Source organism: Schistocerca serialis, chromosome 3, assembly GCF_023864345.2.
Source record: "Schistocerca serialis cubense isolate TAMUIC-IGC-003099 chromosome 3, iqSchSeri2.2, whole genome shotgun sequence".
Lineage (NCBI taxonomy): Eukaryota > Metazoa > Arthropoda > Insecta > Orthoptera > Acrididae > Schistocerca > Schistocerca serialis.
In genome coordinates, this window is record NC_064640.1 from 356470691 (window position 1) to 356497494 (window position 26804).

Genomic DNA, 26804 nt, shown 5'->3' on the forward strand with positions numbered 1-26804 from the left:
GGAGTGGCCGAGCGGTTCTAGTCGCTACAGTCTGGAACCGCGCGACTGCTACGGTCGCAGGTTCGAATCCTGCCTCGCGCATGGATGTGTGTGATGTCCTTAGGTTAGTTAGGTTTAAGTAGTTCTAAGTTCTAGGGGACTGATGACCTGAGATGTTAAGTCCCATAGTGCTCAGAGCCATTTGAACCATCTTTTGTCCTTCTTGGGTGGTTTGGAGGCAGTAGCAAAGATTGGCGTTTACACAGATGATTAGCTATTACAAATGGCTTAGTTGCGGCTGACAGATGACGCAAAAGCGTTTGATAGGTATAACTGGGAGTTGAAGAAGTACTGTCTTCTGAGCGGTTTGAACAGTGGATCAATAAACGCTGTAGAAAACAGAATAGCGCGAGGTTTTTACGGAAACAGTTGAGTGGAACGTCAGGGAAGCACAATGATTCAGTCGAAAGTTTCAGCGATGGGATACTAAAAGTCAATTGGCATACTTACGAATTAATGGGAAGAGATGAAGCAAATAAGATTATCTTCCAGGACGAGGAGCATAAAGGTCCAGACGCTTTCCTCAGAGGTCTGCCGTCCGATGTGTATAAAAGCGTTCTGTGATGTAGCCCGAAAGACATTAACGCTGCCGTTAGGTTAGCTACGGATCAGGAGATAGATATAGCGACAGGGGTATGCAATAGGCGAGTCATTTTGTCTGCTGAAGTGCGATCCTACAGGTGTGGGCGATCAGGGCACGTCCAGAGGCAGTGCCGTCAGTCACAACGTTGAACTGTCGTGTGGTTGGGCACCACGGGAAGAACTGTAGAAGCAAGTGGCGGAATGGACGGGGGCGAAATGTTCAAGCGTTAAAAGCAAACGGGAACCCCATTCAATATCAATGCTGCAGAACGTATGTGGAGGCGGAAAGTGGCGTTGTGGGAGTGGTAAGCGACTAGGGGAGTACATTTTATTGGGGACAGGGGCGCATGTGTCAGTGGCAAATCTTCACCTCGTTGGTAGGAAACAATTAAACGCCCTTCACTATAGTTTGCAGGGGGTAGGAGACGGTGACGAAGTAACTGGTTTCAGCAATATTATGTTTTAGGTGGGGGCAGAATGAGTTCATGAGTGCGTCGAATAGCTGTATAATGTAACTAAAGGTTGCTATGCAATTCTGAGTCTAGATTTTTTGTTCCACTGAACTTCTGTGACATATGGTGGACGTCAAGGTGACCATGTTCCAATTGGGATAAACTGCCACCAGCGAAATGCTATCGCAAGGTTCATCTACAAACCATTTTAACGACGGACAAAATCACTAAGGCTTAATACGTATGATATCTTCATCTATATCTAGATACATACCCCACAAGCCACCGTATGTTGCATGTCGAAAGGTAAAACATACAACATACCACTGATAGTCACCTCCTTTCCCGTTCCAGTAGCAAGCAGATCGAGGGAGAAACGACTGTCTGTAAGCCTCCTTCCTAGTCCTACTTTCTGGTCCTTAGGCGAAATGTACGTTGGCGACTATGAAATCGTTCAGCAGTCAGCCTCAGAAGCTGATTCTTTAAATTTCCTCAGTATGGCATACGTCGCGAAATGAACGTCATCTTCCCTCAAAGGATTCCCATTTGAGTTCACGAAGCATCTCTGTGCTACTTGCTTGCTGATCGAACCTACTGGTAACGAATCTAGCAGCAAGGCTCTGAATTGCTTCAGTGTCTTCCATTAATACGACCTGGTGTGGATCCCAAACACTATAGCAGTACTTAAAAATGGGTTGAACTAGTGCTCCACACACAGTCTCCTCTACAGGTGAAAAATTCTGCGATGAAACGAAGTCGACCTCTCGTCCTCTCTACTCCCAATCTGACGTTCTCGTTCCATTTCATGTCGCTTTGCAACGTTACACCTCGATATTTAATTCCTATGGAGTGGCGAGCAGCACTACTAATTCTGTATTCGGAAGTCACAGCATTATTTTTCCTGCTCATCCACATTAACTTACATTTTTCTTCATTTAAAGCTAGTTGCCATTCATCACACCAACTAAAAATTCTGTGTAAATCATCCTGTTTCCTCCTATTGTCACTCAACGAGACACCATTCCATACATCACAGCTTCATCAGCAAACAGCCTTAAATGGCTACTCACCCTGACCGTCAGATCATTTATAGAATAAGAGCGGTCCTATCACACTTCCCTGAGGCACCCCTGACGATACTCTTGTTTCTGATGAACATTCACAGCCGAAGACAACTCACTGGGTTCTATTTCTTAAGAAGTCTTCTAGCCAGTCACACAACTGGAAACCTATTCCGTGTGATTGTACCTTCATTAGCAGTCTGCAGTGGGGCACCGGCTCAAACGCTTACCGGAAATCGAGGAATATGGAATCTGCCTGTTGCCCTTCATCTATGCTCAGCACGTGAAAAAAGGGCAATCCGTGCAACGAACTGAGGATATGTTAAAGAATTCTGCAGCAAATCGATGTTCAGGATAGTGGTCTGTAATTATGTGGGTCCGTACTTTTGCTTTTCTTGTATATAGGAGTCAACTGCGCTTTTTTCCAGTCGCTCGGAACTTTGCGCTGTGCGAGAGATTCGCGGAAAATGCAAGCTAAGTAAGGGACCAGTGCCGCAGAGCACTCTCCCCGAAACCGAATTGGGATTCTATCTGGACCTGGCAACTTACTTGTTTGCAACTCTTTCAGTTATTCCCTACGCCAAGGATGTCTATTTCTATGCGCTCCATGCGGGAGTCTGTGCGACAGTCGAACGACGGTATATTTGTACCATCGTCCAGCGTGAATGATTTCTTAAACATGAAATAAAAAACTTCACCTTTCCGTTTACTGTCTTTTATTGCCAACCCAGACTGGTCGATGAGTGACAGCATAGAAGCCTTCCATCCGCTTAGTGATTTTACATATGATCAGCAGTTTCCGGGGTTCTTGGCAAGATCTTTCGCTATGGTACGACGGTGGAAATTTTTGTATGCTTCGCGTATCCATCTTCTAACGGACGCACGAAGTTCTACTAATTTTTACCTGTCGATCGCTGGGCGTTCTTTTTTGAATCGAGAGTGCAACACTCTCTGCTTTCTCAACATTTTTCAAATTTTATTATTATCTGCGGTAGAACTTTTCGATTATTAATGCACTTACTTAGCACATACGTCTCCAGATCGCGATTTACATTTACTTTGAATGCGAACATTAGATTAGGCTTTGCAATGACTTATTGATACCGAATAAAAAGAACATACATCAAAAGAGAAACAAATATCCTTTTGTACTTCGAAATAGTGTTTCTGTTTTTCCTTTGTGTTTTTTGCACCTATCAGTTCTAGACACCATCTTCGTTTACAAAGTGGGAGAATTTATATGTCATGTGTTATGACAGACAAAGTAGCTTGTAACCACATAACTGAAATTGTCGAGTTTTAATCACAGTCAGTTTGATGTAACATGGTAAGATAGATATGTCAAAGCAGTTTTTAGTATTCCCATAGGGAAGTGGGGTAGATGCAGTATGAACTACACTTGAACTTGACAGTCAACAAATAGTAACTAAGGTTATTGGTGTTAGAATACTGTAACTATTTTGATGTACTTGTAAATTTTGAGTTTTAATGTGTATTGGTTGAACCCACTAATAAGTATGTTATGTGACACAGAAACCAGACAGCCTGTGCAAACTGTATGAGATGGATGAGAACCACGAGCGCCCATTTGGCTTGACAAACTGTTGCAGTTCATGGAGGAGCATGGAACACCTATCTCAGCATGTCCCACCATCTCCAAGAATCCTCTCGATCTCTATCGGTTGTATGCTTACGTCAAGGAAAGAGGGGGCTTCATGGAGGTATGCAAGGTGCAGTGTTTAGTTCCATGGTAGTTCCATAGACATACTAACTAGATGTACTGTAAATAGATTTTCCTACTAACATATTTTTTAAGAATATTTTGTGATTGGAATTTAATGTGTTTCAATAAATAATAGAGCCATTGTGCAAGTGTTAAGTTTTTTTCTGTGCGTTTGATAAGGAAAGAGAAATAACTGTTGCTTAAAAGAGGGTCAGTCAAAAAGAAATGCTTCTTGTGTGTGTGTGTGTGTGTGTATGTGTGTGTGTGTGTGTGTGTGTGTCAAAGATTTCAAATGCAACTACATAGATTGGAAAGCACACATTGACAATTAATCTACGACTTTTGAATATAATCTGTCCATTTCCATGGGTTTGGTCCATCTTTTTAACAAGGGCACGTAATCTGGATTGGTAAAATGCACAGTCCTGCTTCTGAAACCGTTGACACACTGATGTTTTCATGGCCTCCTCATCTTCAAAGTGAATCCTATGAAGAGCTGCTGTTAGTGGGCCAAACAGGTGGAAGCTTAATGATGCCAGGCCAGGGCTATATGAGGGATGAGGCAAAACTTCCTACCCAGTTTTCACAATCTCTTTAGTGATGTAATGACTGATGTGTGGTCTTGCATTGTCATTCAGAACAACAGCATCCACCATAGCTTATGTTGTGCAAACTCACTGTAGATGTGCTTTAAGCTATTTGAGGGTTCTGACATGGTTGACAGAATTAATTGTGCATCTCTGCTCCAAAAAATCAACAATAATATTGCCCCCTGCATTCCAGAATACTGTAGCTATAATGTTAGCTGCCAGGCACGAAGTTTTGAACTTTTTCTTCTTCAGTGAGTTCCTTTGATGCCATTCCATTGACTACCTCTTTGAGTACGCTTTAGAAAAATAACCCATGTTTGGTCTCCAATAACAAATTTTCCCAAAACTCCTCTCCCTCCAAACAGAAGGGCTGCAAGAGTTGGCAGGAAATTGTTTTTCTTGGCCTTTTATTCTGCTTGGTTAACCATTCATCAGGTGCAGTTCTGAGACTCCTGTGTTCAGGCACAATGAGCGTAACAGGCAGAGATTTTGAAATCAGCTATTATTTCATATTTTCAACTTTAGTAACCTAAATGTGGTAGGTGGCTTTCATGGGAAAGTGTAGTAACACAACATATGAAAATGGATGCTGAAAAAACATTTTATTAAACACAGAAGAAACAGAATATAAATAACCGAACTTTTGAATCCACCACTGAACAGTAACAGTTTTCAGCACATTAATTTTATCAAACAAATATATTTATGAAAAAAACTACCATTTTAAGTCACTGTTTTGATGCTGGTGCCTTTCAACTTCTCTCACAATTACCAGAGGAAATACATCGGTGCACAGATAAGCAAACTTGGCAGACTATATTTCTGACAGTTTTTACATTCATAGTTTGACATCCTTCTGCGACCCATTTTTGTAGTGCAGGTGATGCGTCTACGTATATTGAGATGTGGGAGAGGAGGTGATTTCTGTGTCTTTTTTGTGAATAAATCTTTTGAGTGAGCTTCGCAAGCTGGAGGGGATTCTAATCTTTTTCATACTTCCTTTGTGTAGCTCTCCAAGCACAAGTTGATGTGCCAGAGATTTTAGGTACACTCTTCTCTGCAATTTCTCCAATTGACTTTCAAGGTACATAACCTGGGAGTTGAGACCACCTACATTCAACATTGTGAATAAAAAACGATCACTGGCCAGCGCTTTGTGTTTCTGCTCATACAATAAGTAACACACATTTGATATGCACTATCAATGCCACTGTCTGTTGAATTCTAGAAAGTGACTATCTCTGTTTTTTTTTTTCCATTTCTCCAGATTCAGGACCAGTGACATCATCATTGTGAAGCAAATGTACAAGAATCTAATTTTTTGTTGTGGCGCAGTGTGTAGGAAACGAAAACCTTCCCATCATTAAAGCCAAACATACTGCTGTATTGTGTGTTCCCTTTTATGTTAAGAAAATCTGGTGGCAGTTGTCTTTCATTTTTTCAGACAGTTCCAACATACGACAGCTTTTTTGTCTTCAAATAGTCAAAAGATGAGAATCTGAATACCAGTTATCAGCAGTGATATTTTGGCTAGATCCAAATATGGGCTTAACCATTCTCTTGACAACTCCAGTAGGTTTGTTGCTGACACAGAAACCACTTCCAGACTGTAGTCCAATTTAGATCTCCATGTTCACTGTGTATATCATTTTAGCATCAAGAAGACCAAAATGTTTTATTCCATATTTGTTAGGTTTTGAGGGTATATACTGCCAAAAAAAGACATAAACCATGTAAAACAGGAAGCATTTCATCTGTTGTGATGCTATCCTCAGGACAATAGCTCTTCTGACAATTTTTCATGAACTCTTCGAACACTTCATGAATAGGAGCTAGCTGCTCAAGTTCCTTCTGTTGGGCTCTGGTAATTCAGGTGTCAAAACGAAGCCAACATATCAGACTGTTAAACTCTTTGATATTCATCACAAGACTTAATTTTTCAGTCTGCCACCTTCAGTCTCCCAAAGTTCCTCCAGACTTTGACCATTCCCTCCGTATGCACCTGCTGGGTACAACGAAAAAATAAATGCTCTTAGGTCAATTACATCTGTGCATCTGATGTCTCTCTCACTAGTGAAATGATCCTTGATAGTGTCAGTGTATTGATTTGCATATGTGATACTGGTGGCAAGGATATCATCGGCTAATAAATTATTCCAACACTCAACTGCACTTGTAGCATTCTAAGCATTTCCTATGACTCCAGGGAGGTGAGTGGTGATGATGTAAGATCCCGTTACGATGTCTTTCCTCAGGTGCCTTTTTGGCCCACATGGTCGTCTCATCTCTTCCCAAATAAAAGTTCCTTGTTTTGTTGTCTCTTCTTTCTTCATCTTGAGCAGTATCCTCACCATCTCGCTGCTTTAAAGAATCACCTTCACATTCTTCCATCTCATCTTGTGAATCAATGTCACTTTCATCACCAAGATCCTCAGACAGTATGGAGTCTTCCTCATCATTGTACATCAGCAAATCCTGTATTTCTTCGAGATGACAGGGGTTAGACAATTTGTAATAATTCTGAGCTGTATCTTTGAAGAATCTAGAGTCTAAAAGAGAGAACTTGAGGATAATTATGTACTCAGTCGGAATGTGCCTGAAAGGCCAAGCTTACTGAACTGTATATTTTTACAAGATATTCACAAAATTCACATTACTCATCCATAAAGTGAGCAAAATAACAACTCTTAAAAAGAACCAAAAATACTCACCTCCAAAAGCAAAGATGTATTAAAGTGCAATGAGCATGAGAGGCCACTAACGTCACATCTGCTCTCTACAAAGGTCACGCAAAAATTTGTGGAGGGTGTTGTAAACACTGCTTGAAGATAGGAAGGTACTAATGGCAGGCAAATCCCACGCTGACTTATTTGGGAGAGAGGGAACAAAAACATTTCAGTTGTGCCTGTCGGGCCAATTACGCCCGACAGAGTGTTAATATTCTTGATACTCGAGTCGCACAAAGCTTTGAGTATCACATTTGCAGAAAAAATCATCATCATCACAATGCCATTACTGTGGGAGGTAATGTAACACAAATCATCCACAGTCACCTGGTGATCACCATGAATAATGTCATCGACTCACTTCATGTTGGGTGGAGTCACCTGCTGCTCTGCTTTTCATGAGCCAATGATCTGTCTTCAGCGTTGTTACGCCGACAAACAGTGCTGGTATCCACTGTTCCATCACTTTACACATTTTTCTGTCTTTCATGAATGCCAATGGGCATTTTTACTTCTACATTTCAGGCTTCTATCACAGAACGCTGTTTAATACGAACATAGACTTTGACCACATTGCAAGCAACTGCAGTACTGGCATCTGTTGATGCAGGAAGTTACCACTGCAGTAGATTAGAGAAGAAGCTTTGTAGAATAGTGCCAAATTCAAATTTTTAACTTAATAAGCATTACTGAAGAAAAAAAAAGAGGCACTGCTTGTTGACTGATCCTCAAAAGATTTTTCCGTATACCATGAGAGGTGGCTTGCAGGGTGTAAATCTAAGTTTGGATGTGTTAGGTTATGCGTGTGCTTGATCAGTTACACCCTTCTTCAGTACGAGTGTGGGAATGAGGTAAGATATCACAAGGAGCCATGTAGCTTTACTATGTAATGAATTGTTCTCTTTCCTCTTAATCTGAAACATCCATTTCCTGTACTTTTATTGTAACCAGTTTTATGATAATTTGCAGTCTAATGTCTGCAATAAAGAAATCCTGTTTTGTTTGTAGTGGTTAGCAATAAGATAAAAAATGAGTTTTGACGTATCTGACTTGTTCTGCACTAAAATATTCCCCATCTTGTTCATCGCAGATATTGAAATTTATGAACTCATATCAAAACAAAACAAAACAAAACAATGCTTTACATTTTCTCTGTGTTTTTGTAGTTCATTAAACAGAGTAAGTAATTTGAAGACTGGTTACATTTCGTTAATCTTCAGCTTCACATACTGTGCTGGATAACCATTAGTAAAGAATTAATACAGTTCAGAATGAAGATAAAGAGGAGTGGCTGTTTGTCGTTTTAAGCCCTTCTTCAGTTGCTTCTTAATTGCTGAGCAGTATTTGCTCCTTTTTTTTTTGTCTCGGATATTGAGATAGTAGGATTTTGTGGTCATTTGTGTGTGTGTGTGTGTGTGTGGGGGGGGGGGGGTTGTCTGTGTGCAAGCTGTTTTCCATAAAGAGTAGCAGTTAGTTTTTTACTATGTGAAATTCGACCAGTGCACAACATCTTTCTATTTCATGTGTGTTCCAATAATAAGTGGAAGTTAATGTTGACCACCTCCTGAATTTTATGAATTACTTTGGAAATTACTTCCATTACTTTGGAAATACAGATTACAAAGGAATAAGGCTCTCACCTAAACCACTGAAGGTGGTGAATTACCTTCAGTTTGAGATTATTGTGTATGTAGTAAATGTTAAAGCTGAACTTTGAAATTTATTAAAAATGAATGCACATTAAACAGTAATGTAGTTAAGATTAGCTATAAAATTTGATGTCATAAATAGATAGTTGCTAGTGTTTTCTATTATTTGTTAATATCTTTGAGTTCAGATCTGTCAGTAGCATAAAAAATATTTAAATAACAGTTACCTTAAAGGGAAATTTTTAATTGTTAACCTGTAGCATAAGAAAGCTCATTACTTACAATGATTCTTCACTAGCAACCTACCCCTGGTTTGCATGGGTAACACTAAGTATCTATGGTCAGACAACTTGTCTGGCACACGGGTAATGAATTATCTACACAAACCTTCCTCATCAATCGACCTATCTATTAGTGAAAGCTGTATCAGTATCTGTACACTATTTCCTGAGATTATCCTTCACATTCAGACAGAAAAACATGACAGGTGAATTTAATTCATAGTATGTATATTTTATAACAGCTATTTGTGTTTCAGCAAACACAGTTTTCTCATTTGTGTTTGATTACAAACTTAAATTCACAGGTCACAAAAAACAAAACCTGGAAAGACATTGCAGGGCTTTTAGGCATCGGAGCATCTTCAAGTGCTGCATATACACTTCGGAAGCATTACACGAAAAACCTTTTGGCCTTCGAATGTCACTTTGACCGTGGAGGTATAGACCCACAACCAATTATAAATCAAGTGGAATCTACTTCGAAGAAGAAGATGACCAAGACATCATCAGTTCCATCTCCAGGTAGTCCATAACACTGTACTGTTGAAATCCTTACAGAAAATTTTAATTTTATGTACTTAATTGATTTGATTTGTGCCTCTACAAAGCTGCTCTGAAGTGATTACTGACATGGGCTCTACATTGCTTATGGCCCTTAAATTATGTAGAATATTGTGATCACATGCCATCTGATGCAAAAGAGTGGACAGAGGAATTGCAAGTTCTACTCTTCTCTCTTTCAGAAAAGCTTGCAGAATCTTATAACTTATGTACTCATATCCTGTTCATAACATATTTTGTGTTAAAGTGAGTTGTTGAAAAAGGGCCAAAATGGCATATTTGGAAGTGAATCTGTAATAGAATATACTATCACAGTGAAGTGGGCAATGGACAGTTTTCCATTGTAAGATAACGGCAACAAGTGACAGTAGCATCATTCATGCTTTTGGTGCTGGTGGTGTGAAGTAAAAAAGATTTTTATTAGTTGTTGATAATAGTATTGGTATGTGTTGATGCATGAAATAAGTATTATACAAGGGAACAAATTTTAACTCTTGTGCATTGCTAAAAAGCACAGTTAAAAATACACATTTATATGTTGTTGAGGCTGTGTACTGTCAGTACTTACTGATGGTACACATTGTACAATATACGCATCAAATCATATAACAAAATTGAAGATACTAGTTAGTGAGAAGCCATTAGCGTGTTTAATATTACTGGAGTTAAATTTCGTGAGGTAATGTATGATCCAGTCACATCAATGCAACCACCTGTGAGAAGCATGAACAACCATCTTTTGCAGTGTGGGTGGGCAGAGAGAGAGTCAGTGAGGTTCTGAAAGGAACCAACAGGGATGAAGAGCCATGCCAACTCCAGTGCCATGGCCAGCTGCACTGGGTTCCTAGGCTGTGGACGCATTACGCAGACAGGCCGATTGAGATAGTCCCACGGATTCTTGATTGGATTTAACTGGTGAATTTGGTGGCCAGGGTAGTGTGGTAAATGCATCCTGGCACTCTTCAAAGCATGCAGCTACACTCAGAGTTGTATGACATGTTGCATTGTCATGCTGGTAGATGACTGTGCTGAGGAAAAAAAACAAACTGTGTATTGGGGTGGACATGGTTCCCAAGGGTATTTGCATAGTTGTGGTGATCCATTGTACCATCCAGAATGACAAGATCATCAAAGGAATGCCACAAAAATGTACCCCAGACAATAACGCTCCCTCCTCTGGCCTGGGCCCTTCACTTTTAGACGTTTCACGCCATCCGTGCCAACTACCATCTGCATGATGAAGCGTAAAACATGATTCATCAGAAAAGGCCACCTGACACCATTCAGTAGACTTCCAGTAGTAGCATTGGTGTGCAAATTACAGCCTACTGTGAAGCCGCATGCACAGCAATGTATATTAAAAGGTTGTTGAGACACTGTTGGTAATCCCTTGGTTCATCAGAGCAGTCAGTTGCTCAGCAGTTGCAGATCTATTCAGTCCTACACTTTCTACAACCATTGTTCACCTCTGTCATCTATGGCCTGTGTTGAACCACAGTTCCTTGGTGCCGGTTTTGAATAGCGCCATTTTGCTATGCATGGTATACTTTAACCACGGTGACGTGTGAACAATTTACAAACTTAGCCATTTCAGAATGCTTCCGCCATTGGCCTGAAAACCAATAAACATGCTCTTTTGGGAGTCAGATAAATTGCTCCATTTTCAAATTAGGACAATGACTGCACTGTTTCTCATGTGCCCCCTGACACACCTTATATACCCTCTGCTGCCATCTGCTGTCTGTGAGTGGTTACTGTATGTTGACATCGAACATAGGTGGTGGTCACATCACTGTAACTGGACTTGTGCATATTCAGTGTAAGGATTTTTAAATTGATCCTTCACAGAATAATTTAATTTCCTCTGAGTGAACATCAAATGTAGCACACATGTTCATCTAAATTGCTCAAAAAGAAAAAAAAAAGTTTCACATCACCCACATATCTGTGATCGTGTTCACTCGTAGATTCGAGGGGAACAGGGAGTAAAAGAATTAACATTATGAAAATAAAAATGGTAAATATTGTGAAATAAAATAACAACAAAATAAAGGCAATCTGTTTATAAACATACATTTTAGCTTTGTAAATGCACATTTTAGCGAGTGTGAATTAAAATCTGTTTCTGGATAACATTCAGTATGCAGTTGCTCCACTACGTGTATTATAACATACTTTGATCCTCCTTGACAAGCTGTCCGTAAGGTGGTAGCCACATTACAGCTCAGATTAGCCTCTCTCTGATGAGGTAGGAGATTCCTTCCTCAGTACTGCGCAATGTTCAAATTACCCTCAGTAGCAGTGAGAGGTGCCCGACATTTATACATGGTACCAGTCCACAGCGTGACTGAGCCACCTCGGCACTGAACCTATCGGTTGGCATGCCAGAGATGTGTGTTGGTACCTGGTAGTCTCTACAATCTTCTGTGATGACAATTGTCAGGTGTCAGACAAATTCTGCATCTACTGGCAAAGAGATCCGAATGCTTTTGGTAGAAGTTTCATTCTAGATGATCCCTTACCAAACCTGTCAATGTATAGTGTTGATTTAAGGTCTACTGTTGTCAATAACATATGTCTAGAGATGAAACTGACTATACAGAGACAGTCATGTGGCATCTGGTTTGACACAGTTCTCTCAGTTGCCTTTGGAAAGTCATTAAGCAGCTCTCTTGCTTTCTCCTTGGATATACACGGTGAGTCACTAACTATTGCCACCTGGAATAACTCTGGAAGAATGAGAGTAGCTGAAAAGTTTGTGGGACAAATGTTGCATGGGACAACGGGGGCCATGATATGGCATCAGTTTTTTGTTTCTAGGTGGGGTGCTTCAGAGATATGAAGGTCAACTTTGTTTCTTTAAATGGGACGCTATAGATTGGTACTTATTTTCTGATAGTGGCTATCGAGACGAATCCAATGATGTGTAACACTATGGCCTTTGAAGTTCAACAAAGGTCAAAAAGGTGGCATGAACATCGATTTACAGAATGTGTTTGAAGTGATGACCATTTGTATCAGTGCAGTGCTGCAATCTTAGCATCATGGATTTGGTGGTATTCCTTATCACTTTGGCACTGATTGAAACACAAGCTCTGACAATTCTCTCTTGTATATCGTGCAAATAATAAATATTCACCGAATATGCATATCCATCTAATGTACCATTGACATGTAAACACCATTCGACGGTTTCACAATAAAACACTAACAGAAACTGTAAGACTAGTAATGTCAAATCAAGCGAATGTTAATGATGTATTCCTTCGAAGAACAAATCGATATGCTTCTCATTTACAGAGAATGCCAACGAAATTCATTGAGAGCTAGATACTTATACACCGAAAGATATCCTCCATGTACCCACCCTACATGTCATACACTTAAATGTGTGTATAATAAATTGAGAACAACTGGGTCTTTAACACATGGGAAACATATCCGGCAAAGCAAAGTTACTAACAAGGAAATGGAAATTGGTACTCTTGCCACTGTGGCTCGAGATCCTTGTGTTAGTTCACATCAAATCACAAGGGAATCTGGCATGAGCCAGAGTAGTGTTGTTCGTGTTCTGCATAAATATCATCCTTACCATATCAGTCTCCACCAACAATTAACTGGTACGGATTGTATGAGTGACATTGAATTCTGCCAATGGGCTCAATTTCAGATTCAGAGTGATGACACATTTTTGAATTTGATTTTATTTAATGACAAGGCCTCATTCACGAACCGTGGAAATGTTAATTTGTATAACATTCATTATTGGGCAACTGAAAACCCATGTTGGCTGCAGCAAGTTGCACACCAAAAACTGTGGTCGCTGAATGTATGGTGTGGGATTCTAGAGGCCAGAATTACAGGCACCTATTTCATCAAAGGAAATCTTAATGGTAGGAAGTACACCACATTCGTGCAAGGAACATTAAGTCTGTTGTTGGAAGAAATACCTTCAGGAACAAAGAACAGAATGTGGTATCGACACTATGGGTGTCCGACACATTTTTCGCTGATGGCTAGAAATGAGTTGCAGAGAGAATTCCCAAATCATTGGATTGGACACGGAGGAAATGTGTCGTGGTAGCCTCGTTCGCCAAACTTGACGCCTCTGGATTTTTTCTTGTGGGGATTCGTAAAAGACATAGTTTATAAAGACATTCCAACTACACTGAAGATATGCGAGAGAGAATTGTCAGAGCATGTGCTTCGATAAGTGCCAAAGTGTTAAGGAATACCACTAAATCCATGATAAGAGTATTGCAGCACTGCATTGATACCAATGGTCATCACTTACAACATCTTTTGTAAATGGACGTTCATGCCACCTTTGTGACCTTCGTTGACCTTCAAAGACCTTACTATTACACATCATTGGATTCGTCTTGATAGCCACTGTCAGAAAATAAGTACCAAACTATAGCATTCCATTTGAAAAAACAAAGTTGACCTTCATATCTCTGAAGTGACCCCACATAGCAACAAAAAACCAACGTCATATTATGGTCCCTGTTTTCCCCATGCAACTTTTGTCCCACAAACTTTTCGGCTTCTATCATACTTTTGGAGTTATTTTAGGTGGCAATAGTTAGTGAGTCACCCTGTATATGAGCCATAATGTATATGTTAGACACATTAGCTAGTACTGTTAACTGTCAATGACAACTACAAGGCATATCTCTCTCTCCTGTCTCGTGACAGATGTACAAATGACATTACTGTGATGTATGTTAGCAGGTGGGCATCCTCCCACTTAGACATCCTGCCTTGCCCTAAGATGATAAAGTGCACACAGTTTACTTTTGAAGTGACTCTTTGAGACATATCGACAAGCTAAATAGTGTACACAGACTAAATTATCATTCCATGTGCTCTACTAAATGGCACAGAGAATGTAGTTTTATGTTTAACACATCTACACAGTCATTGTCGTATGAGAGCTGAGAAAGAGGTTTTGTGTGTGTGTGTGTGTGGTGGTGGTGGGGGGGGGGGGGGGGGGGGGGGAATTATAATAAACAGAAATTTTGTCCTACAAACATAATTTTGTTATTCTTGTGTTTAAAGTGAAATGGATATTTTATTTTTTGCCCCAATCTCAAAATACACACATCAAAAAAAGTTTTACATCACCTCGGTTCTGGAACCTGTATAGAAAATTGGAATAGATATCAACATAAACATCATTTCCACCTTTTTTTATTGCTCATGAAAACCACACATTGCGTGTTGTACCAACATACAGTGACACCTTCAGAGGTGGTGGTCCAGATTGCTGTATACACCGGTGCCTCTAATATGCAGTAGCACATCCTCTTGCAATGATGCATACCTGTATTCATCATGGCATATTGTCCACAAGTTCAGCAAGGCACTGTTTTTCCAGATTGTCCCAGTCCTCAATGGCGATTCAGCGTAGATCCCTCAGAGCGGTTGGTGGGTCACGTTGTCCAGAAACAGACCTTTTCAATCTGTCCCAGGTATGTTCGATAGGGTTCATGTCTGGAGAAAATTCTGGCAACTGTTGTCGAGTGATGTTGTTATTCTGAAGGAAGTCATTCACAAGATGACAAGGGGGCGTGAATTGTCGTCCATGAAGACGAATGCCTCGCCAATATGCTGCCGATATGGTTGCACTATTGGTGGGAGGATGGCATTCACGTATTGTACAGTCGTTACGGCCCCTTCCATGACCACCAGCGACGTACGTTGGCCCCACATAATGCCATCCCAAAACGTCACGGAACCTCCACATTGCAGCACTCGCTGGACAGTGTGTCTAACGCGTTCAGCCTGACCGGTTGCCTCCAAACATGTCACCGATGATTGTCTGATTGAAGGCATATGTGACACTCATGGGTGAAGAGAACGTGATACCAGTCCTGAGAGGTCCATTCGGCATGTTGTTGGGCCCATCTGTACCGCACTGCATGGTGTTGTGGTTGCAAAGATGGGCCTCGCCATGGACGTCAGGAGTGAAGTTGCACACTGTTTGAGTCATAACATGACGTCTTGTGGCTGCATGAAAAGCTTTGTGCATCATGGTGGAATTACTGTCATGGTTCCTCTGAGCCATATTCCGTAGGCAGCGGTCATCCACTGCAGTAGTAGCCCTTGTGCGGCCAGTGCGTGGCGTGTCATCAACAGTTCCTGTCTCTCTGTATCTCCTCCATGTTCGAACAACATCGCTTTGGTTCATTCTTTGACTCCTGGACACTTCTCTTGTTGAGAGCCCTTCCTGGCATAAAGTAACAATGCAGATGTGATCGAATCACGGTATTGGCCGTCTAGGCATGGTTGAACTACAGAAAACTTGAGCTGTGTACCTCCGTCCTGGTTGGATGACTGGAATTGATCAGCTGCCGGACACCCTCCATCTAATAGGTGGTGTCCATGCATGGTTGTTTACATCTTTGGGCGTGTTTAGTGGCATCTCTGAACAGTCAAAGGGACTGTGTCTATGATACAATATCCCCATTCACCATCTGTCTTCAGGAGTTCTGGGAACCGGGGTGATGCAAAACTTTTTTTGATGTGTGTACCAGTAAACGATTGATGATACATTTTGGAAGTTAGTATCAGTTGATGCATTTGACTTATGTAGGCATTGGTTGTCTCATTCTTTCTCTACAAATAACACATTCTGCAAACTCTTGTGAAATGACAAGATAAACCATATGCTTCCCTTCATTATTCTGTTATTTTAGTTACTTCTGATGTGATAGTAAATCTATAAAGATTTTAAAGAAAATTGAGAGATTGATTGTGCAGTAATTTAGCAGAGTTGAGAGTAGGTCAGTATTCATAACGTTCAATGATAGCATACGGAAAGTTGGTTTTAATCATTGGCAGAGTGGTTCATTGACAGGTTTATCACTCACAGTGATGTAACACAGTGTAAGAACAGTGGTCATAAAAAGCTCTTAACATACAGGGTCCAGAGGTGAGTGTTGTGCCTTTTCAATGATGATAGGTTTCAAATTTAACATGGCTTGGTGCCGTGGGTGAGCTGTGGTCCATCTCAATCAGTTTCAAAGAAAACTATATGAAGGGAAGTGTGTGCAAAGAACGTTTGGAATTGTGTAACTCATGAGAGGCCATTGCTCAGAGCGGTACATAAAGCTGCACTTCTTCAGTGGACCAAACACACACAAAAAATGGAAATGATCATATGGTGTCAGTGGCCAGGAGTTCCCAGTCAGGAAGTTCTGCCGCCAAGTGCAGGTCTTATTGAGTGTGACGCAACATTGGGCGACCTTCGTGTTGAGAATGGGGATGAAATGATGATGACAGCACAACACCCAGTCGCTGAGGGGAGAAAATCTTCTGCCCCAGTCGGGAATCGAACCCGGGCCCCTGTGTGCGGCAATCCAATGCACTGACCATTCAGCTAATGGGGTGGACAACACACACAAACTGGACATCAGCAGGATGGAGATGAGTAGTGTGGTCTGTCGAGTTGCGATTTGACCTCTTTTATACAGTGCAAGGCATTGGGGGCAGTGACACCCTGATGAGGCAGTGTGTGGAGGCAAGAGGTAGTTCTGTGATGTTTTGGTGGTATTTTTTCGTACCATTACTTGGAATCCCCCATTCGGGTTACTGTGAACATGAGCTGGGATGTTGATTTCAACACTGTGAGTGACTAAATGTCACCCTTTCCTCATAGTCATGATGAGAATGCTGTGGACACTCCCCTCTTTCAACACAATAACAGCTGTGTTCACTGGGTTTCACGCATATGTGCTTGGTTTGATGAAGACTTGGGGCCTTACTGCATTTCAGTTGGTGTACTAAATCATCTGATGGTAATCCCATAGAAACTGTGTGGGAAGGTTTGGAATAATGGGTGAAATGACAGTCAGCCTCCCCACATTTTGGTAGCTATACAGGATTTAACCATAACTGAGTGGCTTCAGTTAGGTATGTCACACCTGAAGAAACTTACAGGTTCTCTTCCTTGCAAAACTGGAGTGATTGTGAAAGCTAGAAATGTTGTGCAGTATTAGCATTGTACTGTTTTGGGGGGTGACTAATTTTTTCCCCAGTATGCTAATGTAACATAAAGATGTGCCACATTCTCTTCATGACATCATTTTCATCATCTGCCAGTGCCATTATCAATTATGTTATTAAATCATTTTTAAGTATGCAGCACTTGACAAGAAAAAAGTGAGAGATCATCCATATAAGTGTTAAAAGGAATCCATGAAACTTCGGTTACACTATAAGTCAGTTAGCTCTAAAGGCCATAATTGAACTAAATACCTAAGAATTACAATAACGAACAACTTAAATTGGAAGAAAATACATAGGAAATGTTGTGGGGAAGACAAACCAAAGGCTGTGTTTTATTGGCAGAAAACTTAGAAGATGCAGCAGATCTAGTAAAGAGACTGCCTGCACTGCATTTGTCCATCCTCTTCTGAAGTACTGCTGCACGGCGTCGGATCGTTACATGGTTCGATTAATGGAGCACATTGAGAAAGTTCAAAGAAGGGCAGCAAATTTTGTAGTATCGAGAAATATGGGAGAGAGTCATGGACATGATACAGGATTGGGGTGGACATCATTAAAACAAAGGTGTTTTTCACAGTCACAGTAACTTCTCACGAAATTTCAATCACCAACTTTCTCCTCTGAATGTGAAAATGTTTTGTTGACACTGACCTACATAGGGAGAAATGATCATCATAATAAAATAAGGGAAATCAGAGCTTGCACGGAAAGGTATAGTTGTTGGTTTTTTCCACGCATTGTTTTAGAATGGAATAACAGTTAATAATAGAGATATTATTCCTCTACTTGCAATGATTCATCAGCATGAAATTGAAGGCCTCGGTGGTGTTCTTCTAGTTTTGGAAAAAGATTAAAGTTAGATGGGACCAAGTCAGAACTGTGTGGAGGACGATCGACCGACAGTGATCCCCCTAAGCATCGGATTACAGCAGATTTCACTGTGCTCGTGTGTGATTTGGCATTGTCATGCTAAAGAAGAGGTTGGACGAACTCTTCAAATTCAAAAATCGATTACAGCATTCAGTTTCTCACACACCGACATAGTTACATTACATACTGCCATGCTGTACACTACAATCTGGAGCCCTCTAGTGGCACACAGTTACATTACATACTGCCATGCTGTACACTACAATTCGGAGCCCTCTAGTGGCAGAGGGTTGCAAATATGTAGACACAAAGAATAAAAGTGTAGAATGGTAACAACATTAATTTTATTTAAAAAATCATTGCAGGCATACTTTTCAGTAAGCCCTTGTACAGCATTGCTCCAAATATGTTATAAAGTTCCCTCCAGAATTATAATTCCAAACAGAATGGAAAAGAACAGCTTTTGTATAGTGGAGCAATTCCTGCCACATAACAAACTGATTTTTATTCAATAGCTCAGCACGTGCAGACAGTCCCAGTATTTGATGAACATCTTAATATGCAGGTCCTGGTCTGAATGTCTTGTAGAATTTTGTGTCCACTGTGACTGCTAAATATGCAGCAGTACCCGCGATGTAGTCCCTTTCCCCTCTCTTTGTATATATACTAATGCTGATCATCGTGAATCTTTGTTAGCACTGAGTGATAAGATTCATACATTGGACCCACTTTATGTTGCGGCTGCTGATATTCAAGTCTACAATCCAAACTTCTTGATTTAGCGCTGTTTGAGTTACCATTGTCTTCTTTCCCTAAGCTCCTTAAACAAGGCCACAGCTGAATCCTTTCCCCATCTGCTCCTCAACACCTCCCCTTTTTTCAGCAAGTTCATGTTGATGGTTAATTTAATTGTCCTCTTTGACTTGTTGACAGGTCTCTATGTGCATGTGCATGAATCAGTGATAATTCCAAGACAAAACATTGTTAGTTATTTTGGTGTGTTAATGATTTGGTGTGAAATTTCTGAAAAATGTACTTCCCTGTATAACACCTTCGACATTTTCACATACTGACTGAATGTATGTTCCTATAATTTACACACAGTTTTTTTTTCTCTGTTCCTTGCTGAGAAAAGGTAATACTTTACTTTAATATGAAATCTTTTTGAGAGACTATTAAGCAGATTGTTATAAAAAGCAATTTGACACTTCTGTAGTTTGTGAATACTTGGAGCAATTACTGATTCAGATTTCGACTATTGTACTTCACTTGTTGAAGCATTTGTGTGTGATAAAGGATTCTTTCAATTACAGGCTCATCAAATTCACAGGATTCATTTCCTGCAGCTAGTTCAAGTGGAGAAAATATTTTGATATTGCAGTTAAGAGACTATTTCCCATATCTTCTGAGGAGTCCAGTTTGCACTGCTTTTGTACAATTTCCAGAGGCTAAAATCTGAAATTCTGATAAATTCGTAATGCACAATCTTCATTTTTTATAAACTCAGTATCAAAATACTATGTCACATGTAGATATCTGCTTCAGATTGCTGGATAAATATTTCTCCCCTGCTGAGGTAGACCAGCAAGTTCTGGCAGGAATTGTTGCTTTTATATTTGTTATTTTAGTTGTGTGACCACTCTTTGGTGCCATTGAAGGGGGAGAAAGATAGGGTTATCATAATCTGAAAGTAAAGTGCTCCTCATGGGTAGGCATTTATTGATACTTTATTTTGTATTACATCTGTGCCTCATTTTGAGCTTAATTTGTAAAATATAGTATAATGTAAGAGATTGCTTTGCATTTTTGTGTTTATAATTTGCTTTGTTAGTAGCTATGGAGGCCATGAGAAAACATACTTTTAAGTTTGATCTTCCTTCTCTGCTTTTATCCGTAAAACTCATAAGTTGATTTTGACTGCAACCTGTTGGGGGAATTTGTGACAGCAGTTGCTTATTGTGCTAGGTGTGGGGGTGCCGACGCAAGGTGCGGGGGATAACATTAGTGTTTCCAACCCTTTTGACGACGTGGCGACTGGGCAGAGGCCCAATCCTTACTGCTCTTCTGGAGGCCCCTCTCGTCCCCAAGGTAACCCTCCCTAGATGTTCTTGGTCACATGCTTCAGTGTGAGTTTTCCTTTTGCTTTCTGTTTATTACTTTTTTTTCCATTTCACACGTCAGCATGAACTGACACTTTAATCTTCTAAGAAAACTAATTTCCTTGTTAATTTGCTTATATATGTTAGCTTGAGTGGCAAAAATTCATAAAGGGAATTGTGATGTTTCCTAAAACATGGGAGGGAATGGGTGGCTAACTGTAGAATGGTTTCTGTGTGATTCTGTCCAGTGTTGTTGCTTGCTTGCTGGTTTACCTCTTTTTGTACTGTTTCTTCCCATAGATTTATTTCGTTGCACTTTTTTGAAAATTTTTTAATATGTTGAGCTGTTGTTGTTGTATTGAGTAATGATGTTTTAAATCCATGCATTTTGTATTTGTTTTTCTTCACTAATTTGTCTTTAAGTCTGTATACCCAGTCTGTGTGAAGTAAAGTAATTGTTGCATTGTTTGTTATTGATATTCAGTAAGTTGCTCATCTCAGTAATTCTTTTAATTTGCAATATATAGAATATCCAAATTACACTGATTACAATTTACTACAAATATAGTACAGTTTTGGAATGGTACTCTGGTTAATATGAATTTTTGCAGGAATTCAGCAAGGCTATCAAGGCCAGTCCGGGTACTCTCAGTATCCGGATCAGTATCCCCATAGTCGTGGACAAGCAACGAATATGGGGCAGGAATTCAATCAGCAGTACTCTCCCAGCAGCTCATATCCACCTGCTCAGCCTATGTATCCTCCCTACGCTTCTGAGGCTGAAAGATGGGCTTTGAGTTCCTCAGTATATAAACCCATGTGTATGTATTTTATCATGGAGTGATCTGATATTGACTTCTTGTAATGTGTTGTCAGGATATGTACTGTTCTGTATTGTTCACTGACATGCATTTGTGACTAATTTTTGCTTCAGAAGAATAGAAAAGAGAAGTACCACAGATCTCTGAAAGGTAAACATCCCTTAGTTGGAAACAACGAAGTATATGAGAGGACAGTGTAGTGAGGCAGCAGTCGTGAAACAATAGTGAGGGAGGGGGGGGGGGGGGATAGAATGGTAATAAAATTGCCTCATATTTGGAGGAGAGAAAAGTCAGATATTTTTGTTTGTGTTTATTTATTACTCTGGAGAACAGCCAGAGTGGTTCTTCCTGGAAAATGTTTATGTTTGGAGAAAGAAACTGCAGGTAATGTGTAATATTAATGAATGAATCTTGTGCAAGCTCCTGTGAAGTGGTGTAGTCATTCTCACCGGAGGATTACAAGTGTACTATTTGTGCTCTGTTCCTCTGCCATTTTCGCAGGGGAATGAAAAATGTGAACTCCACCACAACACATTTAAGCTGTGGTAAGTGGCTTACATAGAATTACCAACAAATGGAATATTGTCTGCACTGTTTGGTCTATGCTGAGGTAAAGTTGATGTTAAAATATTTCACATAATCAAAATTTGAATTGTTGCTGTAAGATGCTGCTTATATTTTACCATCTACTGTTTCTTCCCATAGATTTATTTCTTTGCACTTTTTTGAAATTTTTTTAGTATGTTGAGCTGTTGTTGTTGTATTGAGTAATGATGTTTTAACTCCATGCATTTTGTATTTGTTTTCCTTCACTAATTTGTATTTAAGTCTGTATACCCAGTCTGTGTGAAGTAAAGTAATTGTTGCATTGTTTTTTCTCCACTACAAATTTTTGCTTACAACATTCAAACTGTAATGTAACAACTGTAATATGAAGAGCAATCAAAGGAGCTGTCTCTGTTTACTGCTCTACAGTATTGTTTGATGTTCTTTTATTTCTGTATGGGGGAAAGGGGGGTGGGAGAGGGAGAGAACTAGTGTGCAGATGGCATAAATGAATTTTACATGAGAGTTCAGACTGACTGACATGCACCATGTAACAAAGGTTAAAAAAAGTATTTTATTTATGGTGCCGCAACATGAATTTTCTATTGACTCCCACTAGAAATAAAAATGTGACAAGCATTACATTGCAGACGTGGATTGAAAATACCACCACCACCACCACCACCAGGACCAGGACCATTCCTCTCCACAAGATAAGTTATGACTACATATTCTGGGATACAACAGTTGTGGCAGTCGCCAGGAGAATGTCAGTTCCCCCAACCCTTGTACTTTCTTCTTCTGTAATTGCCAATGCCAATTAGAATTCAGTCCATGGCAGTAAATGCATACAGTTAACACAGTGTCAATTATGACATGGCTGTCATTCAGGCAGCACCATAAAAAACAACAGTTACTCAGGTGATACCTATCACTGACATGTATTATTTAGTAATACTATGCTTGATTCATTCAGTTGCTGTTAGTATGGCTTTCAAACTGTGTTGTGACTTTGAGTCACTTATGTAGTCACTGGATTAAATAATTGGCAAGGAGAATGTAGATTCCTCTTGAGTACTTCCTTGCTCATGTTTGTTAGCTAATGCTACTAAATTCCAGTACACACAGAGGAAAATGAAAGGATCACATACGAGGTATTTAAGAATTTCATGCAATTTTAAAGAGAGTCCCAGAGGAGAAGAAATCGTGACCAGACAGCAGAGTGCCACAGCAAAAGCATGTGCCTTTTCACCTTAGATACTATATAGAATATGTGCAGAAGTATACTGAATGGAAACGTATGATTGATATGGAACTTTGTCTCAGAATAAGGATATTATCAGGTACTGCCAGAAGTGAAGCTTTGAGGGCCGATCGTGATTCATCTTCAAGTAGTTCAGTTGCTAGAACACTTGGCCACAAAAGGTGACAGTTCAAGTCCTGGTTTAGTGTATGGCTCTAAACTGCCAAGAAGTTTCAAGTATATTAAGGAAAGAAGACTTGTGTTCATAATTTGCACAATTTCTAGAAAAAAACGTTTTTGATCTCGCTTTTTTAGAATTGTGTGATTGTTGTCCATATCCTATAAGCCACAAGTGGCATATGTCTTAATGTCTTAAATGAATGAAATGATTTCACAGGGGGCCTTCATTTGATAGACAGAATTGTAAAATTTTTGGGATTAAAATACATAAAGTGTGTTGATAAGGCTTACAATCCAAAGAAGAATCCAATGTTGGATCAAAAATTTTGTGTGTGTTGAAGACCTGACGTAAGGACAGTCACATTTGGCAAGATTTGAAAGACAGTAGTAGTTTACAAGTGTTCGCCATGAAAGGAAACAGACATTTTTGCAGTCTTTGTTATTTCAGTTGCATTTAGACAATAAATGTATATTGTTATTTGTATTTAATATTGAAGTGTGATTGAAATAGATGAGACTTTGAACAAATTGTCAATAAGTGCTTTGCAAGATACAACTAACTGAAGAAATGTGCAAAATTAATACTCCTTTCCAACAAATTCAATCTTTATCATGAGGAGGTGAGTGCAAGAAGAGGTTACATCCAGAAATTACACATGCGGAATGAATTTAAAATGTGCAGAGTTTGCTCCAGGAAGTGATTGATCTTGTAACTGTGGGAGATGTGTTCAAGTGAAAGGCTTACACCACACTGAAAATTTGCACAATCAGAAGAAAGTTCTGTAGACAGTGTTACCACTGATCTGAATGATTTCTCTGATACTGAATTTTAAGATATGTTCTAAAGTTAATCAAAACATGGTAATTGCTGTTATATTATTTATTCCCTTTCTTGCTACAAAGCTGTAAAACCTTATCTCTTGCATCTTTGCTGTCCAGAAATTTTCAGAGAAATACATTTTATCTGTTGACATGTAATGTATACAGAAATTAGAGGACTTCTATCCTTTGTTGGTATGTCATCTCATTGCAAATGGATAATTGTGTACTGTAATCCCACATAGTTAATGTTAAACTCTTGCCTTTGTTTTTGCCTCTGAGCAGTAATCTTGATAGGTGTATCTCAGAACAGGGAGCCACTGTAAAGTACAGGGTAATTACCATTTGAATTCCATTTTCGAAATGATGTAAATTAAAAAAAAAAAAAAAAATGAACCATTGCTCAGAATGACATCTTATATCAATAGAACATTATTGAAGAAGGGGGAAACGTTATTTTTTTTTGGGGGGGGGGGGGGGGGGGTTGAAAATTTTACCACTAGGCAGCACCTTAAGTGTCATAATGTAAGTGATTTTGGCTACTAACAAAAGATGAATCGCAATATGACAGCCATGATGTTAGTTGCATATGAAACCAACCATACTATGTAATGATGGCAGAAGTTTGGCATTCAATAGTTGTGGTACTTTAAGTTAGCAAAGCCCATCGACTGCGACATGGTTGTACTATGTCGGATGGGAAAAATTGGTTTTTAACTGTTCAGAGACCAGAAACTGCATAAAAAGCAACAACGACATCTGGTTTTAGTTTTCACAAGGCCAAGAAATGGCATAAAAAGCATGTCATAAGACTGGCGCAAGATGTGTTCAATTTGCTGTCCACCGTTTCCTGCCACAAGTTGAAATCTAAAAATGGCATGTTGCACAACAGATTGGAGTGTCTCATGGTTCACGTTCAGAATGTGGTGCTCGATGTGTGCATTCATATCAGCTGTGTTTGTTATCAGAGCACTAAACACTATCTTTCAGGTTACCCCACAGACAGAAGTCACATAGATAAAGATCAAATTATCTGAACATCCAGGCTGTAGGGAAATGACAGCTGATAATTCTAGCATTTCCAAAGTGCCTCTGCAGCATCTTCATCACTGACTGTGCAATATGCAGAGGAGCACCACCTTGCATTCAGTGTTTAACTGTGATGGCACAGGTAACAGGCCCTGCAGGACCCATCTCCTCAGAAAATATGGTCTTTATATTATCAACCTGCACCATGCAGTTACTGTTGCAGATTGAAGCAGTAACGGATGTGTGAGCAGATTTCCCGTCGACCATATTCTGCAATTCTGTGTATTTTCATGTCCTTGTAGTTGGAAATGGGTTTTGTCTGTGTGCAGAATGTTCTATGGCCATTCATTGTCCACTTTTGTGCAAGTAAGAACACTAGAGAAAACGTTTTTGTTATTGGTAAGTCAGCATGAAGCAACTCCTGAAGATTGGTAAAATTGTGGATAGCAATGCAGGATGTTTTGTAAAAATTTATTCACCATGCTCACATTCATGTCCAAAGTTTGGGCAATTCCCCATGGACTGCATGTTTACACACCACCTTGTGACCTCTCCTGCAATGCTGTGGTCACTTCTACTGATGTTTGATCAGTTGTTTTTCTCCCTGTGCCACACTTTACTACAGAAGAACCTGTCTTTTTGAATTTTATAATAATTTTCTCCAGAACCTTGGCAAAAATTGGACCAATGCCTATTTTTGTACCCTTCAGCACCTAGAACTTTCTGCAAAGCAGCTGACACACCAAGCGAGATGGCACAATGGCTAGCACACTGGACTCTCATTTGGGAGGACAATGGTTAAATCCCGCATCTGACCATCCAGATTTAGGTTTTCTGTGATTTCTCCAAATCGCTCCAGGCAAATGCCGGGATGTTTCCTTTGAAAGGACATGGCCGACTTCCTTCCCCATCCTTCCCTAATCCAATGAGACCGAAGACCTCGCTGTCTGGTCTCCTCCCCCAAACAACCCAACTCAGCCCAACTGGCACACATCACTGTTCTTGTAGAAGAGCTTTACCAGTATCATGCAATACTGCTTTGAGACATGCATGCCGAGCATCTCAGGTTCAAAATTAGGAACAGCTGTTACCCTGTGTCTTTTATTTTGCTTATTCTGCCACTTTCAGTCCCATCTAGTCATAATTTTTTATTCATAATATTTTCCCCTTGTTCAATAATAATCTGTACAAATTTGGTTAGGTTTTTACTGAGTTTTGAAACTGGTACTTCAATCATTATCACCCTGCATATACTCTTTGAGGCTTCTGAATTAATACATACATTTATAGCAAACTAGGAAAACAGTCAGTGCCATTTTGATGATGATTTGTGAAAATGATGAAATTGTCTGTATGTATGGGAAAATCCAAACCTAATGACAACTCTACAATCAGTTGCATGAAACCAAGTTGCATTGTGAAGGGTACTTTCATTTATATGCTTCAGTTGTTAAAGATGGCAATGTGAATCCCAGTGAATTGAGCAAAATGGTCACACTACTGGCCACATTTATAGGTAG

At 39.8% G+C, this 26804-nt stretch overlaps 1 protein-coding gene across 1 annotated transcript in view; it reads left to right on the forward strand.

The window, feature by feature from the left end:
- LOC126470843 (trithorax group protein osa-like) overlaps nt 1–26804 on the forward strand; it is a 113272-nt gene that overhangs the window by 55216 nt on the left and 31252 nt on the right. Inside the window, 4 exon segments of the mRNA XM_050098859.1 lie at nt 3668–3716; nt 3719–3855; nt 9409–9625; nt 21258–21402. Coding sequence (XP_049954816.1) covers nt 3668–3716; nt 3719–3855; nt 9409–9625; nt 21258–21402 — 548 coding nt within the window.